At 34.3% G+C, this 15,728-nt stretch overlaps 1 protein-coding gene across 2 annotated transcripts; it reads right to left on the bottom strand.

Annotated features, from left to right (window-relative positions):
- On the bottom strand, positions 1–10,844 carry LOC106127240 (uncharacterized). Of its 2 annotated transcripts, XM_013325323.1 has the most exons (28): positions 10,689–10,844; positions 10,520–10,578; positions 10,130–10,251; positions 9,671–9,812; positions 9,419–9,520; positions 9,256–9,349; positions 8,822–8,941; positions 8,507–8,748; positions 7,972–8,089; positions 7,539–7,671; positions 7,331–7,449; positions 7,153–7,265; positions 6,666–6,875; positions 6,311–6,422; positions 5,507–5,624; positions 5,156–5,301; positions 4,765–4,911; positions 4,397–4,480; positions 4,110–4,226; positions 3,817–3,911; positions 3,516–3,683; positions 3,224–3,382; positions 2,963–3,063; positions 2,592–2,778; positions 2,322–2,513; positions 1,775–1,880; positions 1,000–1,135; positions 1–471 (listed from the first exon to the last, which is right to left on the bottom strand). In XM_013325323.1, the coding sequence occupies exons 1-28, from the start codon at positions 10,713–10,715 to the stop codon at positions 323–325; spliced, it is 3,618 nt and encodes a 1,205-aa protein (XP_013180777.1). In that variant the 5' UTR covers positions 10,716–10,844; the 3' UTR covers positions 1–322. The 2 variants fall into 2 exon arrangements, with proteins under 2 accessions (XP_013180777.1, XP_013180778.1); XM_013325324.1 differs by lacking the exons at positions 10,130–10,251; positions 10,520–10,578; positions 10,689–10,844 and having other exon boundaries at positions 9,676–9,761.
- Positions 10,845–15,728: the final 4,884 nt, after the last annotated feature.

Raw genomic sequence — 15,728 nt, 5'->3', positions numbered from 1 at the left:
TTGTAAAGCTGTGAATAAATTTATAACAGCACTGATATTAATTTTATTTCCATTTTGTAAGTTCAACTCTGAGTAGTAACTTTTGTACTACTCCAAACTTTGCATTTGAGTACACAATGTTTTTATACAGTCAATATAATAGTGATACTCCACTGCCATGACGATTGCGTTACATATTGTTATCTCTTTCATTCTCTCCGAGGAAAAAAGAGACAAGAAACACAACTGTCACGTCACTGGAGACTCACGTAACAATGTTGATAGAATATCTCTACATTTTATGTTCTCCTGGTACCATAACCTCTTGTGATGCAGATATTTGTCACATAAGTGAAGCAGGTGGTAAGGTAACAGCTCCATGGCCAGATAGTGGCGACGGCAGCGTTGCCACACCTCGGATCCAAGCACCACGCTCGCAACAGAATGATTCCACATTGCTCAGAGCTCGCATGTATATCGTTGTTACACCACCTTTAAAAGAATAAGGCCGTGAGGGTCTACTACCGAAATACTCATACATTTTGCTATTGTCTTTAAAAAAAACAGTACTTTGGCCAATAGTTAGTTACAACTTTATTAGTGGCAGACGCCAACATCTGTTGCATAAATGGGCCGACTCGACCCGTGCAATACCACGACCTTACAGAAGACAGACGTAAACTGAAAGTAATTCCGCGTCTTATCTGATGAGTGTGCGTGCAGATAGCCTCTTTTGATCCTCTTTGGATTTGACAGAGAAGAGAACGCATAGGAAGGAGAAATATTCTTATTCTGTGCGTTCCAACGTCGATTAAAGATACTAAGAAATTGCTTCCCTATTTCTGAAAATTCAGGTTTGCCACCTGTACATAAAAATAGATTTTGGAGGCCATGAACTCATCGACGTTAATAAGGTATCCAATCCAAAGGAAAGTTATGTCTATTTACTTATTAACACTAAAGTCTATGTCCAGCAGTTGTCTTGCAATAGTGGTAACATACAATTACGACATAACAGACCTATTATAATGAGCTGCGTTCCTAAATAAGCGAGTGCATGGCCGTGTCGGGGTATGGACATTTCTGTCTCCTGCTTCCACGTCCTATCCTTCCAGTCCCAGATGTCAATAGCACCAACACTACTAGGAGTTTTATCCTGCAAAATATTCAATTTTAGATACCTTTAAATACTTTAACTTAGATCACTTATCTAAGATATAAAAAGTGTACAATCGCCTTATCCTTTTTCGACTTATAAGTACTATAGAGCATGTCTGTGAACGTTTAATAAACCTTTATCGTCTTTTGTGGTTTAAATAAAAATATGGCAGTTCGTTCCAAAATATTGTTGCTCATTTAAAAATATTGGTTTAACAAAAATTCCTATATTTGAGCGGAAATTACAGATAGTGGAAAGCAAACGTCAATACTTAGGCAATATTTATATTGGCAGTACGTCATAGACCATCCTTAAATACTTTTATTGACACAAGTAACGATTACGACAAAGTTATCTGGCCTGGTGGGCAAAAGTGAAACTCAAGCCTGGTTTATATTATTCCAGACCAGCGATCAAAATCAACACTGGATTACAACTGGAAAAATGTAAACTCACACTGGAATGCACATTTTTTCGATAAAAAAGTAATAAACCTCATAACCGATACACTTTTAGATCGGGTAAAATTAATGCAAATAGATATAAAAACAAATTAAACATAAGCAAGATAAAAAAAAAACAGGTTCGAGATCGATTATTGGATTCGCACGTATTTTACATATCATATGTACGTACCTTTTCTGTTATCTTTCCCGCTCCTCCTATTATGTAAAGTTTGTCATTCATTGCGAACAGCGTTGCAAAACATCGCGGAAACCGAAGACTATAGATTTCCGTCCATCTGAAAATAATTATTATCTTCTATTACAAACATAAATCATAAACTTCCCCGGTCAATCTGACGTCATTGACATTCGTTTGTTTTATTACTTAGAAAATTCTTAGTAAATCTCACAAATGTCACTTGACCTCAAAACAAAACGATAGATTGTTGCGTCATTGCGGGCTTTACACATGACAAAATATTAAAAACAAACACGATATCATCAACTACATATCCTATCATTATTAAGAAGAATAAGTAATTTTTGTCTAAAACATCGGTAAGCTGATACTATGACCTCAAATTGGCGATAACATGTGGGGTATAGCTAAACAAATAAACGACAATGAGGCTCTGGATTTCCCCCAAGACTAATTAGATGATAGCCATGTTTCTCATGAAGTAATCTCCTTAGGGACTAGAAAGCAAATGTTTCAGTTTTATGAAAAGTAGGCATACTCATTTGTTTTAGAGTTATAGCACTCGACGACCTTGCAGACGGGGTTTTTCTTCTCGCCGGTCATGCCCCCGGCTACCCAGATGTACTCCCGATACTTGACCGCGGCCATGGCCATGCGCGCAACGCCCATCGACCGAACTTCACTCCACGACCCCGTCTTAGGGTCGAACCTCTCCACTGAACGCAGCACTCTACCAGAAATCAATATTAGTCACTGTTTTGAAAAGTAAAATGCAACAGAAATTGGCCGATAATTTTGGTTCATTCACCTGCCTTTCTTGTCCTGTCCACCAATAGCGTAAAGAGCCATGCGATGTACCACAAGACCGAAATTCTTCCTAGGTATGGCGAGACCAGATTCGCTGTACCAAGACCGTGTAACCGGTTCGTAACTCCATACTGTCGAGACTACCACTGACTTGCCACGGGTGTCGTCATCGCGTGGGTCTGCACCACCTTTATAAGTGTAACTACATAATAAGTATATTTCTACGTCATGGAGCTGCACAGATGCAGTAAGGTTTTATGTAAGTAGGCAAACGACAAAGAATTTTAAACATGTCCCACATGCACATTAAAATTTAATTACCCTTTTCGTCATCTTGGCCATACACAATATTTAAAATGAAAATGCAATTACCAACAAGATAGACTCTCCCTCTTAGAAACGCCACAGAATGGTGGTGCCTCGGCTCTGGTAAGTCACCGACGTAATCCCAGGAATTTGTGACCGGATCAAACCTATAATAACGCAAAGCTTAGAATATTAAAAGTCACTATAAATTGATAATTTGTTATGAATTGCATATTTTTGTATTATTATATCCTTTGTTCATATTAGTGTTATAATAAATTAAGATCGTTTCTATTTGCACAGAGTATAAACACATAGAAGCCACACCTGTAAATATCTTTTCCAGTATTCCGACCAACTCCGTACCCTGTGTGGGGATCGGTGCCTCCAAACACCAGAACAGTTTCGCGGTCCCAATTAAACAATGAACCATCAACTATATACGTTTTGTTTGATGGACCAAGAATCGACGTTGATAACTTATTCCTAAAAATTAAAGAATATAAGAACCAATTTTAAACGTTGCCGGCTTAAAATACTATCGAAACAAAAATGGTACTTTTTTAATGAAACCAAAAATGGGTTTGATTATACCATAGTTGATAAGTAAGTGACTAACATATTGATTTTGGCAAGAGACTCTTTAGATTGGTTGAAGAGTGAAACTTGAGGGCTGGCAATGACATTCTGTGAAGTGGGCCCCGTAGGCCGCGGCGACTGCTCAGGTCGGGAGGTCGACATTGTAGTTTGAACGCGGGATCCTGATGTTGGAGATGTTTGTGATTCTCTGCAAGAACAAGAAAACAATGAATAAAGATTAATAATATTTACTTGAACTTCATTTAATTTATGACAAAACATGATGGTATTGAGGAGTATATGTGAATCTATTAGGGCAGTAGTTTCCTTCGGAGTATTACCTTCTAGAACCAGCTAGAGCGGCAGTGGCAGCAGCTAGGTAGCAGGCCGCCACACTGTTGTGTCTTGTGTCGCAAGTCTTGTTGATGTATTGAGTCTAAACGGAGAAACAAAGGTAAGATTTTTAAGGATAAAATAAGATTACTGTAACTAACAATACAGAGATTGCAATCCTTTTAATGCTTATATTTAAATAGTTAATCATAATACAAATCTCTAAGACAATTTGTAGAATTGTTTACATAAAACAGGTACGGCCTTCATCTCATCTCAATACTTTTGTTTAACCATTTACCTTTTCAGAATATCTCGTATCAATACTTTCACTGCTGGTAACACTTTTGGTGGTGTTGAAATTATCTGATGAGTCCTTTTCAGGCGGCTCATATATTTGCGCATGCTGCTGTGGTAACTGCAAGAGGTTCAAATACTTTTTAATGTGCTCTATTCCATAAATTCAAAAGAGTTAACTTCCCTATAAGAATGATGTCAAGATAATAACAAACATTCTTCTCTAGACTTGATTAACAATATTTTCCAGTAGATAAAAGCTATAAATTAATGAATTATATATGAAATTACATTTGGTCCCGGTAATGTGGCCGTTTGTATTTGTTGGACTTGTTTTTGGATCAAAGTTTGATTGGCTAGAAACAATCGTGGCTCCTAAAACAAAAAAAAATAACTTAGTTATGACCTAAGAGTCTAAACATCAAAAGCTATGCCTACACGTGAACAAACTATGTTTTGTTTGTTTTTCATTAAGTGTATTGAGCAATATTGCTTATTGCGCAAAATTAAATACCGCAGCAGTGAATAACGATGACAAAATGTAGTTAAATAGAAAAGCAACGAGTAATTTACTAGGCGCTACATTGCACTCATATTACTCGTTATTTTGTAGTTAAAACTGGAATACATAAAAACAATTGAAAAAAAATCCAATGTACATTTGGTTCGATTTGTTTCTGTGACTTGCGTTCAGGTTCGGGAGTCTTCCTCGAAGTTTGCGGAGTTGGTTGGCTTATTGTCGGCAAACACTCAGAGCCCTGGTTAGGCGATCGTATCGGTGATCTCGTCTGATTTGCTTCTTTTGTCTGTGGTTAAAACATGTAATTAACGTAACAGCCTTGGAATTCTGATCATAAATGTAAAAGGTTTTAAACAACGTTACATATATTTTGTTTTTGTTTTTATTTCTACGAAGAAAAAAGTATGAAGGTAAAATCTTTTTTGTAGTTATTATTTTTTTAACCTGTATATTTTATTCAAAAGATAATAAGAGTGAGCAAATACGATTTTCAAAATTAATTTCAAAAATGTAATGTAAATGCTATGTACCTTTCGCCTGTTTTCAAAAAATTCGCTCATCGTCGGAAATGATTTGTCCTTATCCCCGCCAAGTCCCTTTAATGTACCAGGTAGAGGGAATTCCATCTTCGGTCTCCTCATATCCATTTTATCGGCATCCAGTCCACGTAAAGTGCCTGGTAATATAAAAAAGATTGTAGTGAGTTTAAATTATTGCCGTTATATTAAAGTAGACGCTTTTCTTTCTATGATAAAGTCAACATATAAAGTCAACATTTCAATATTTAACTGAAGGCTTGAAATCATATAATAATTTCTACTTTCATAATTGCCACGTATGAATCACAAGCTGGTCAAAGTATTTCTCAATTATTTACATACTCGGCAAGTCATCTGTTCTTCTCGGTGGTTGCATCATCGACATTTGTTGATACATCTGCTCTTTCGGGACCATGAAGTGTTCCAGGTATTTTAGGAAATCTTTGTAAGTGACGTGATTCTGCAACGTAAACAAATTGTTCATCGTAATAGGAAAGATGGCCTGTTCATCGAAATATTGTTAATATAGGCAAAGTATCAAATTTTCCTTACTAATTTACAATTAACACGTTGAGCGCCACGGTAGCCATCGGTGGCTGACACTCAATTTTCTGTTTAGGTCGCATCAACCATCGGTGGCTGACAGCGTGTAACATGAAAACTATAAAATTTTACACTATTTTGCGTTAAAAATGTAAACTATTTTGTACTGCGATCTGAAACACCGGCACTTTAATACCAGTGCGTATAAGCGGCGCTCGGGGCCGGAACGTGATTGTCTTAGAAATACGCGTGGCGATCAACGTGTTAACAAATTTCACGCTTCTGAATCTATGATGCCCTGCCATGCAAGGATGGAATTTACAATGATTATTGTAAATGTTTACTATGTTTCAAATCCCCGGCCTTAACTTTTGTATTTGGAACTTTGATTTGGTAAAAATATTTACCGTCGCAGTTAAGAACTAATAAGAAGAAACAACCTTGGTCCTACATTAGCAAACATGCATCTCACGATTCCAACATCGTGTCAAACACACAGTAAGCAATATAAAGTGTTAATCAAATTACATTAGAAGAATATAGACTATTAATTTGAATTCCTTTCAACAACTAGTTGTGAATTAATAAAAATTTACTTAGCACCTTTTCTTCGCCTATCCAGTTCCTTTCGGCGGGCTCGGAGAGTCCGAGGACGTCGATCCAATGATAATAGTTCTTGGAATTGTTACCGTACCAATACTTTATGATAACATATCTGTAAAATATTTATAGTAGCATTAAAAATAGAAAAATGTTTGTGCAAATTGTGCATGTATTCTGTTAAATAGGTAGTTTTTACAAAAAAGTTCGATGAATCGCTTCCATTTTATTAGTTCAACGACTTTATCAAAATATTTGCGCACGGAACGAGGTCAGGGATCGTCTGCAGCATTAGCGTTAATAAAACTAATCTAGAAAATATTATATCCGAACGAGGCAAAAAAAGTCAAATACACACGCCAGTCCATCATCAACCATCTGTTGTACTTCAGGCTCATTAACTATTTCTAATATCTCAGCGTTGTCGGGGTTCCGTTTGATGTCGACAAGCTGCCAGGGGGAGATGAGACCGAAGCGGATGCACCGCATGATGTCCACTACCAGTCGTCTTCGCGCCGGCCAGTTGCCGTACAGCCACCGAACACCAGCCATTAGTACTTCTATCTCGCTAAATTTCATAATATTTCATAAGTAACCTCTACCTTCTTTTTCGGCCTTGGATAGTCAACTGTTTTATTTACTTAGGTTTTTCTCATTTTTAAAAACATATCTATACCGTTATCTTTTCATAATTAATTATATATAATCATATTAATTGTGTTTAAAATAAAATACAAAGAGTTAAGTAAAGTTTCAAGTGCTTATCATATGCAAAGGCGAAAATTACATTTCAAGTATCCTTTACTAAGAACAGTTGTGCTTCAACAGCATTCAAGAGGGCTTACCTTGTAACGCAAATGTAATTCGATTTAAGAAACGTCATAACCTCATCCGGTTCCAATTCAAGAAAATCTCTTGAAGCGACCAGCGGTAGAAAAAATCTCATCACGCGAGGAACCTAATAATATTAATGTATTTTATCAAATCGTAAAGCAAAATAAATAAAACTAGGAATATATTTACCATTATGTCCATTACAGGTGACATCCCTTTCGATCTAGCTTCTCTATATAAAGCGAAGGCTGTATCTTCAGTAAATAATTCCTCGTGCACAATAAAAGACCAACATTGATCTTCCAAATCTAATTTTAAATTAAATATTTCAGTACCAAAGTCCGGATATAAAGAGAAAAACCAATAGACAAATCAAATATAAGAAAAATATAGTAACCTTTTACAGCTAGATATTGAGCTGCGCAGAACAATTCCAAAATATTTTCTCTCTTGAGAACTTTATTACTTTCTGAATTACTAAAAATCATCCATTCATAAATTATTTGAAACGCTTCAGGTGTTACGCTTGACTAGAATTTTAAACAAAAACAATAATTAAACATACATTCCTCGTATATTACTTAATTCTTATATTTTTTATTAACATTTACAATCGATATAATATGTAGGTGATGGAAGGTTTCGTACCTCATAGGAAAAAAACGGAACCCTTGTAGGATCAATTTGTCGTCCGTCCGTCTGTCAAGACCCTTTTTTAAAAACCGTTTGATATATTGACATCTAAAGGTAACTTTGATTCTACGTGTAAACATTTGAATATCAATCTTCTATTACTTAAATAAGAGATAAGTATCAAGACTTGTACTTACTATAGGTAATTCTATTTCACGAAGATTGTTACTGTCGAAAAATGATGAATATATTTGAAGAACTATTTGATGACAATGGAATTCCTCGTCACCAATATGGATAATTGTGTCCGTGTGGCTAAAATCACAATTACACAAAGATTTATAAATATCAAAGAACCCTGACAGTACGTTATTTTATTTCAAAAATAGATTTTTTCACCAGCATTCTAAACTTGTCTAGACTGAGCGTCGGTGGCTCAGGGGTCTAGCACTTGACTTGCAATCTGCAGACCCTGGGTTCGAATCCCACCATGTACCAATGTGTTTTTAGATTTCCGATTTACATATGTACATTTATCCGATGTTCTTACGGTGAAGGAAAACATCGTGCAACCTGTGCATATCTGAGAAGAGATTCAAAGATATGTGTGAAGTCAACCAACTCTCACTTGGCCAGCGTGAACCTATGGCATCGTGACCCCTAACTTAGGGTAGGCTCCGAGTTCCTCAGTGGGGACCTATAGTGAGCTGATGATGAAGGTTCTAAACTTACATGTAGTTTAATATTCTGCGATAAAATTCCTGAAATAAATCCTGTTTTTTCGGCAATTGTACTCGACTCCAATCTATAGGTTCAGCAATTGCATATCCAAGACTGCCCAAGTCTTTACCATGCTCTTCTCTTATCACCGGTGCTTTTGGTTTAGAATGACGTTCAGTGACCGCTTTTAATCTCATATTTATAGACTCTTTATGACTATATTTCACTTGTGTTTCTGAATCATTTTCATCGGTCTATAACAAATCATTCTTAGTATTATAATTCTGCTACTTGAGTAACTTATTGACTAAGATAATTGTTACTAACATAATTGTTTTCTATTTTATTTTCCGGTTCACCAGCAGCTTTTCCTTCAAATTTAACTTTAACCTTTGCTTGAGTTGGGTCTGCTAGTAACACTCCGACAGTTGAAGATTGGAAAACGACCTGTTAGAAAACATCGGACACCGTCCGCGTGGAATTAAAAATAAACTTAATTACAAGCCAATATCTTCTCTAGAATATGGTCTACGTATGTGCAAAATTTCATCAAGATCTGCTGAGCCGTTTCAAAGGTAACTTCAAACATCCATATCCATACATCCACCTAAACTTTTGCATTTATAATTTTAATAACAATTGTTTATAAATATTACGTTACACGTTGACTATGGCCTAATCACCCTTAATTTAGGGTAGGCTCCGAGCCCCTCGGTGGGGGCGTTTAGTGAGCTGATGATGATGATGATTACGTTACATACCTGATTAGATTGTACTTTTAGATTCCCACTTGGTGTAGATTTAAATGGAAAAGCAGCTATCCTCTGTACACTCATTTCATCAGTACTACACACACTGAAATCATTACGTTGATTATCCAAATTATTCAATCTAAATGAAATTGAGTATAATTTTATCGGATACCTTGAGTTTTCTGCACAAGAGGATATATTATGATCTGGATCATAATCGTTTGTCCCTTTTGAAATCGGCTCCGGAGACATTTCTATTTTCTTCTTAAATTTTCTAAATTTAAAGTTTTTATGACATAAAAAACATCAAAAGTTATGGTGAAAGAATTGCAATATATGAAGAAAAGGACTTTATTTAGAAGAAGTAATTAGCATTACTTAAAAGAAGGACTTGATATTGTATTTGTAATTACAATTTGCTTACTTTACTTTATTATTCCACGACATGTATCGGGTGTCAAGGCTATGGTATATATACGGTCTGCAAGTGTCCCCGGAACAGTTTTGGCTGGATAGTTGATTGGCCCGATTTAACAAATTACTGGAATTCTTGATAAAATCTAATGCTGAAACCAGGTTGAATTGATATTCATCATATTTCTCATGGCATATAATATTCTGCTTTTTGAAGTATCGGAAACTAAACTATATTACTTAAAGGAACTAGGCAATACGGATAAAGGTTAACAAGATGTGTTCTCTTTGTAATTGCAGTCACTTAATGCATGTTTCCGGCGTATTATTTCTATTTCACAATAATTGTTACTGTCAAAAATGATGAATGTAAGAAGAAAACTGAAGAACAATCTGATGGCTAAACGTAGTTTCTTGACTTTTAATTTTTAGTATTGTATTTAGGTGAGTTATGGTTACTGGAACTTACTAAAGTCACTAGAATTAGTAGCAAGATCCGATAATGAGCTGCTCCTTAGAAGTTTTGGCTTAACAGTTATGTGATATCTTTCGAAGATATTGCCGAAATTGTTACGAACTCTTCTTTTTGGCCTATTATAGATGAAAAAACTATATACAAATTAAAGTAACTCAATAACTGAAGATAACGGGTTCCACGAAACTATTCAGCGTAAGTTAGAACTATTTAATAAGATTGAAGAAATAATATAACTTAATAATTAATTAAACCAGCAGAGATCAGGTTAAGAAGTCAGAAGGAAATTAAAAATTCCAAGAAGAAATAAACAGTGCTGTACGATAAAGAGAGAAGGATTAGAAAAGGAAAGATGGGGTTCGAAGCATTTGTTGATTAACTTACTTGCGAGCGATTTGTGCACAGTTTTCACTTGCATCAGAAGCTTGTTTCGCAACGTTTACCTGTTTTATCACAGTAAATATATTGATTACGGAATCAAGTTATTTGTGACTACAGAAAAATTTATTTGTATTTGATAAGACAATCTTTATTTACATGTTCCAAAACTTACCTTTTCCAAACTTTTGCTCTTTTGCATTTCAAGCTCGCTAAACGAGTAATAAATAAATGTTGACCATATTGCGTATATAATTGTCTTCAAGGTTATTAGAAATAACCAAAACTCCCTAAAAATTTTTGACAATTGCTGTATGTGACATTTGGTAAAAACGAAAGTCAAGTTTTAAATATGTTCTAAACTTTGACAAACATTTGAAGTTATTCCAAACATTATTGACACTATGGTAATAAGTTTAAGGTTTTTATCAAACAGAACGAATATATTTTTACATATATGTTTTTTTAACAATGGACCCTTCGATTATTAAGCCCAAGTAAGTGTAAACAATTCCGCTTTTCAAATAACCAGAGCTGAATGTATTGATTAAAGCAATAAAAGTCATGTTAGATAAATACTTAGCTATTTATGTATTGAGGCTAACGTTATCCAGATTAAACAATTTCAAAGTTAAATCGAACTAATATTATGCGGCATGTAAATAAAAGCGAGTGTTCATCGGGAATATACCATCACGGCTATACACCAAAACACCAACATGAAAGTATAGCGACCTAATACCAACACGCCGAATAGAACAGAATTTCCGAAGACAGTGTTTTTCTTAAACCTTCTTGTAAATATTTGTGTCTGTATTATGGCTTATAATAAATATTGGTTATGAAACTAAGATTTAAATAATTTATTGCTCGACCTTAACGTCAATTTAAAGGACCCTTCACACATAGCGAAGTATTGACGTAGTTGATAGAATTTATTGGAAGCCTTTACGGATGGATAATATTTGTACTGTAGCAAAAAACCCAAGATAAGGATTTTACGATATTGTAATATGTCAAACCTATTTTAAATTGTTAAGAACTGATTTTATATGGATTTATTATATCGTGACAAGTAATCTGATGCAAACCCTACTTTTCTTTTTGCTAATATTTTGTTAACGCATACTGTCTTTGCTAATTCAGGGAATGAATTGGAAGGACAACCTTCTTCTTTTTCTTCTAATGCCTCTCCACTACTGGAGGTTGGCTGACAGCTCAGCGAACCCTTTCCACGCCCTTATTAAAAAAAAAATCAAGCTTTATCGGCTATTAGGTCCGAAACAATGGAACAGATATAAATACATACATATTTTATATATTATAAGGTAGCAAACGAGAGAGGGGCCACCTGAAATCGCTGAAATAGCGAAGCGACCGTTGCCCATAGACATACGCAATCGCATATGCTTTGCCTACCTTAAAACACAACTGCATATATGTTAAGAATATTACTTTTACGTCGGAAAAAAATTGTTACTAAGTAATTAGTCCGACGTAAGATTCTAATCGATTTAACTTAGTTCACCTTGATAACTGATATCAGTATTATGCTCATGTTTTTATGAGTAATGTAATTCTTAGTGTTTAGTACTTCAAACGTTATCTATCCTTGAGAAGCGAATAGTCTTTATTCCTTTATATCTATAACAATATGTTATTCGCTTCATCATCAGCTCGCTATACGTCCCCACCGAGGGGCTCGGAGCCTACCCTTACTCAAGGGTGATTAGGCCATAGTCAACCACGCTGGCCAAGTGCGGGTTGGTTGACTTCACACATATCTTTGAATTTCTTCTCAGATATGTGGAGGTTGCATCACGATGTTTTCCTTCATCGTAAGAACGTCGGATAGATGTACATATGTAAATCGGAAATCGAAAAACACATTGGTACATGGCGGGATTCGAACCCACGACCTGCAGATAGCAAGTCAAGTGCTTGACTCCTGAGCCACCGACGCTCAATTGTTTATTTATTTTGCTAAGATTATCTGTCTTTGCCTTTTGCCAATTAATTGTGGTCGGCATTCCTCGTTCTAATTTCCTAAATGGCATGATTACTTAGATAATTGTTCATCTAGGTATATTTCTTTCAGTTCCTTTTGGACCGTCGTAAACGAAGTGGTGGTCTTCTACTTATAAAAGGTCTTTGGAACTACGCATTTTTTCAAGATTCATAGTGATTTTGTACTTGCATCGTTTTATCATTTCTTTGTAAGTGTGATAAAATTCATCGAAAAATAATATACTATTACTCATTATTGCAACATACAGTTAAATTTAATAAAATACAAGTCTTTAAGTAAATAGATTAAAAGGATATTTTCCTCTTCGTACAGGATGTGATATCATTAAAGAATGTTTATTGAATAAGCTATAACTTTATAGGCATGATATCGATTTTTATCAAACGTGTGAAATAAAAAAAATCCTCATTTGATGTTATAGTAAATTTCCAAGGTAAGTCAGGAACTAATGATGGGAGTGTAGTGAGTCATTGTGACGTTCTAGGTGCACCTACGTACGTAAGAGATAAATCCGTGAGCTGTTTGTTATACTTAAGCCCGTAGTCGTGGATGTAGCACCATTAGTTCACTAGACGTTGAACATAGCAATCGTGAACGTTTTTATCGAAAATTTGGACTTGTAACAGATAAAACACATTAAATGTAAGTAAAATTTTATTATAAATTAAACAATATTTTATTTTTTAAAGTGTAGTAAAGGATGTGTAGTTATTTGTGTGAAAGTGTTTTTCTCTTTTATTAGATACTAGCGGTCGCCCGCGACTCCGTCCGCGTGGATGTATAAAAATCTTAATATATAGATAAGTTAAATAAAAAGCAGCTCTTCAAGGCATAAATTCAAAAAAAAATAGTATCCTATGTCCGTCTCCTGGGTCTAAGCAACCTCCTCACCAATTTTCAACCATATCGATAAAACCGTTCTTGAGTTATAAATAGTGTAACTAACACGACTTTCTTTTATATATGTAATAGATTATTTATTTTTTAATTTCTACCATTTGTGTCCATTAAGTTTGTACCAAAAGAGGAGTTGGTTAATTTTGTTTCCAATACAGTAAAAGTTTTGAGAAAACAGACTATTAACATCGAGTTTGACTTGGGTCAAATATTTCTGAAAATAATATTAAGAGTTATTCAGGCACTAAAAAATATGTTTTCTAATTTAATGATGTTTAAAATTATAATACATTTATTTAGTTTTTGGACTAGATTTTTATGGTCAGGTAATTTACCCTATGTGGTCCGTTAAATTTTCTGAAAGCACTGCAAGCGATTGCGCTAATCATCATCTTGTGGTAGTGACTTTGCGTAGGTGCTTCTAAAGTACAGTAATCTATTTAGTTTACTTCGACTGTATAACTTTTCGTGACAATAAGTTCTTTTTCTTTTTCTAGTGCCTCTTCAGTCTTGAAGGTTGGCCGCTAACTTGGAATATTTGGTTCTGTCAAGCGCAATGCGAAAGTTCGACAACATGATATTTCGCGAGGATATCTAATCTGTCAGGATTTATCATTAATTTAACATGTTCATAGACATAGTACAGGAGATTTCAATTTGTTTCTAGCCGGATCTTTTAAGCTATTAAAATTCTATTAGAGGCTATTCTAATATTGTAATAGCAAGGATATTTTTTATTCATACGATGATATCGACCTTGGTTGTAAGAATCTTAAATAGATCATGCGGAGAGTTATTGCTCTTTATATTTTTTACTTGTACAAAGTAAAAAACTACGAAACAATTTTGACAAGATAATTTGACATGAAGCGAATGAACTATTACAATTTAGTAGCTTAATAATTTTGCAAATATTCTGGGTTCAATTTGAAACTAATAAAATAGCATGATCAAGTAATTATGAACACTTGAAACATAAATGTAAAATAAAAAATTAATGTTGGCAGACAAACAGATAGACAATAAAGCGATCCTATTAGGGTTCCCATTTTTTTTTCAAGATACTGAAACTGGACTTTGTTAAAAACAAATTAGAGTTTCTTTTATGTTTTTAACGAAATGCTCGATGACACTCATTATCGGAAGTAGATAGTTATGTATTGAGTAAAAACAATTTCAAGATAAAGAAATTTATAAGCAATAAAATATGTTTTGCCATTTATCGAAAAAAGATATATGAAAATTGGGAAAAACAAATCGTCATGGAAAATATATTTTGTTATTCGGACATAAAACTTATCAGTTCCGATGTTTACTGAAAATGACGTCAAGTTTCATATCTTGTATTCTTCATAATTCTGTATGCAATCCAATAATTTTTATTTATTTGGTATTTTTTTTAGAATGGCTGACGCGGACCGTGTTGTTTACCCTGATGAAGTTGAGGAAGTTAAAGAAGAAGTAATGCAAGAGAAAACTGTTGAAAAAAGCGAGGCAGTTCCAGAACCACCCGTCGCATCTGGTATACAGATGCGTAACATGATTTCAGTTCCATCAAACTGTCCGCCCGGGTACAAAATGGGCGCCGATGGAGTTTGCAGAGAAGTCTTCAATTGAAGAACAAAGTTACTTACGCTTATTTGCCGCAATTTAAACCTTTAAATGATACACTAAGGGACTGTTTAAGGAAACATTAAATGTTTTGAATGCGGCTGTAGGCATTATATTTTTGAGTTACTAATGTTAGGCTCTCTTGAAATTTTGATTATATTCTTAGAGCCTTTATCTTCCTTGTTTAAGAAGAAAATTCAATTGTTTAAGTTAAGTTTAGTTTTTAAAGTGTACTAAATTATTTGTCTCAGTATTATTATGTTCCTGTTTATTGTAAGTATTGTTCAAGGTGGATTAATAGTACAATGAAGTATTAAAATAAATTTTTAAGTAATACAGTTTTTGTTTTCTTTGCCTTGATTTATTTCTAGATTTTTATAACTATTGTGTCTGAACATCGATAACTATTAAGATGGTTTAGTCTAAGTCGATAGAATCTTGCTCTCGAGAAGTTCTTATTAATGAATAAAATTCATTTTTACGTATTGTGTCGGAATATGTTTCATTTTGTCTTGACGTTAAGGAATCGACAACAGATATGTATCGACAATTATAATAAAAGTCATTGTTTTTCTAATAATTAACGATCATTTACTTTAAAATACTCATATAATTACACAATATTCTATTATTAAATAATTATCACTAATTTAAAAAATTAAATAGTTTATTTAATTC

The sequence above is a fragment of the Papilio xuthus genome, unplaced genomic scaffold, assembly GCF_000836235.2.
Source record: "Papilio xuthus unplaced genomic scaffold, Pxut_1.1 DF824888.1, whole genome shotgun sequence".
NCBI lineage: Eukaryota > Metazoa > Arthropoda > Insecta > Lepidoptera > Papilionidae > Papilio > Papilio xuthus.
This window is presented reverse-complemented; position numbering and strand designations above follow the sequence as displayed.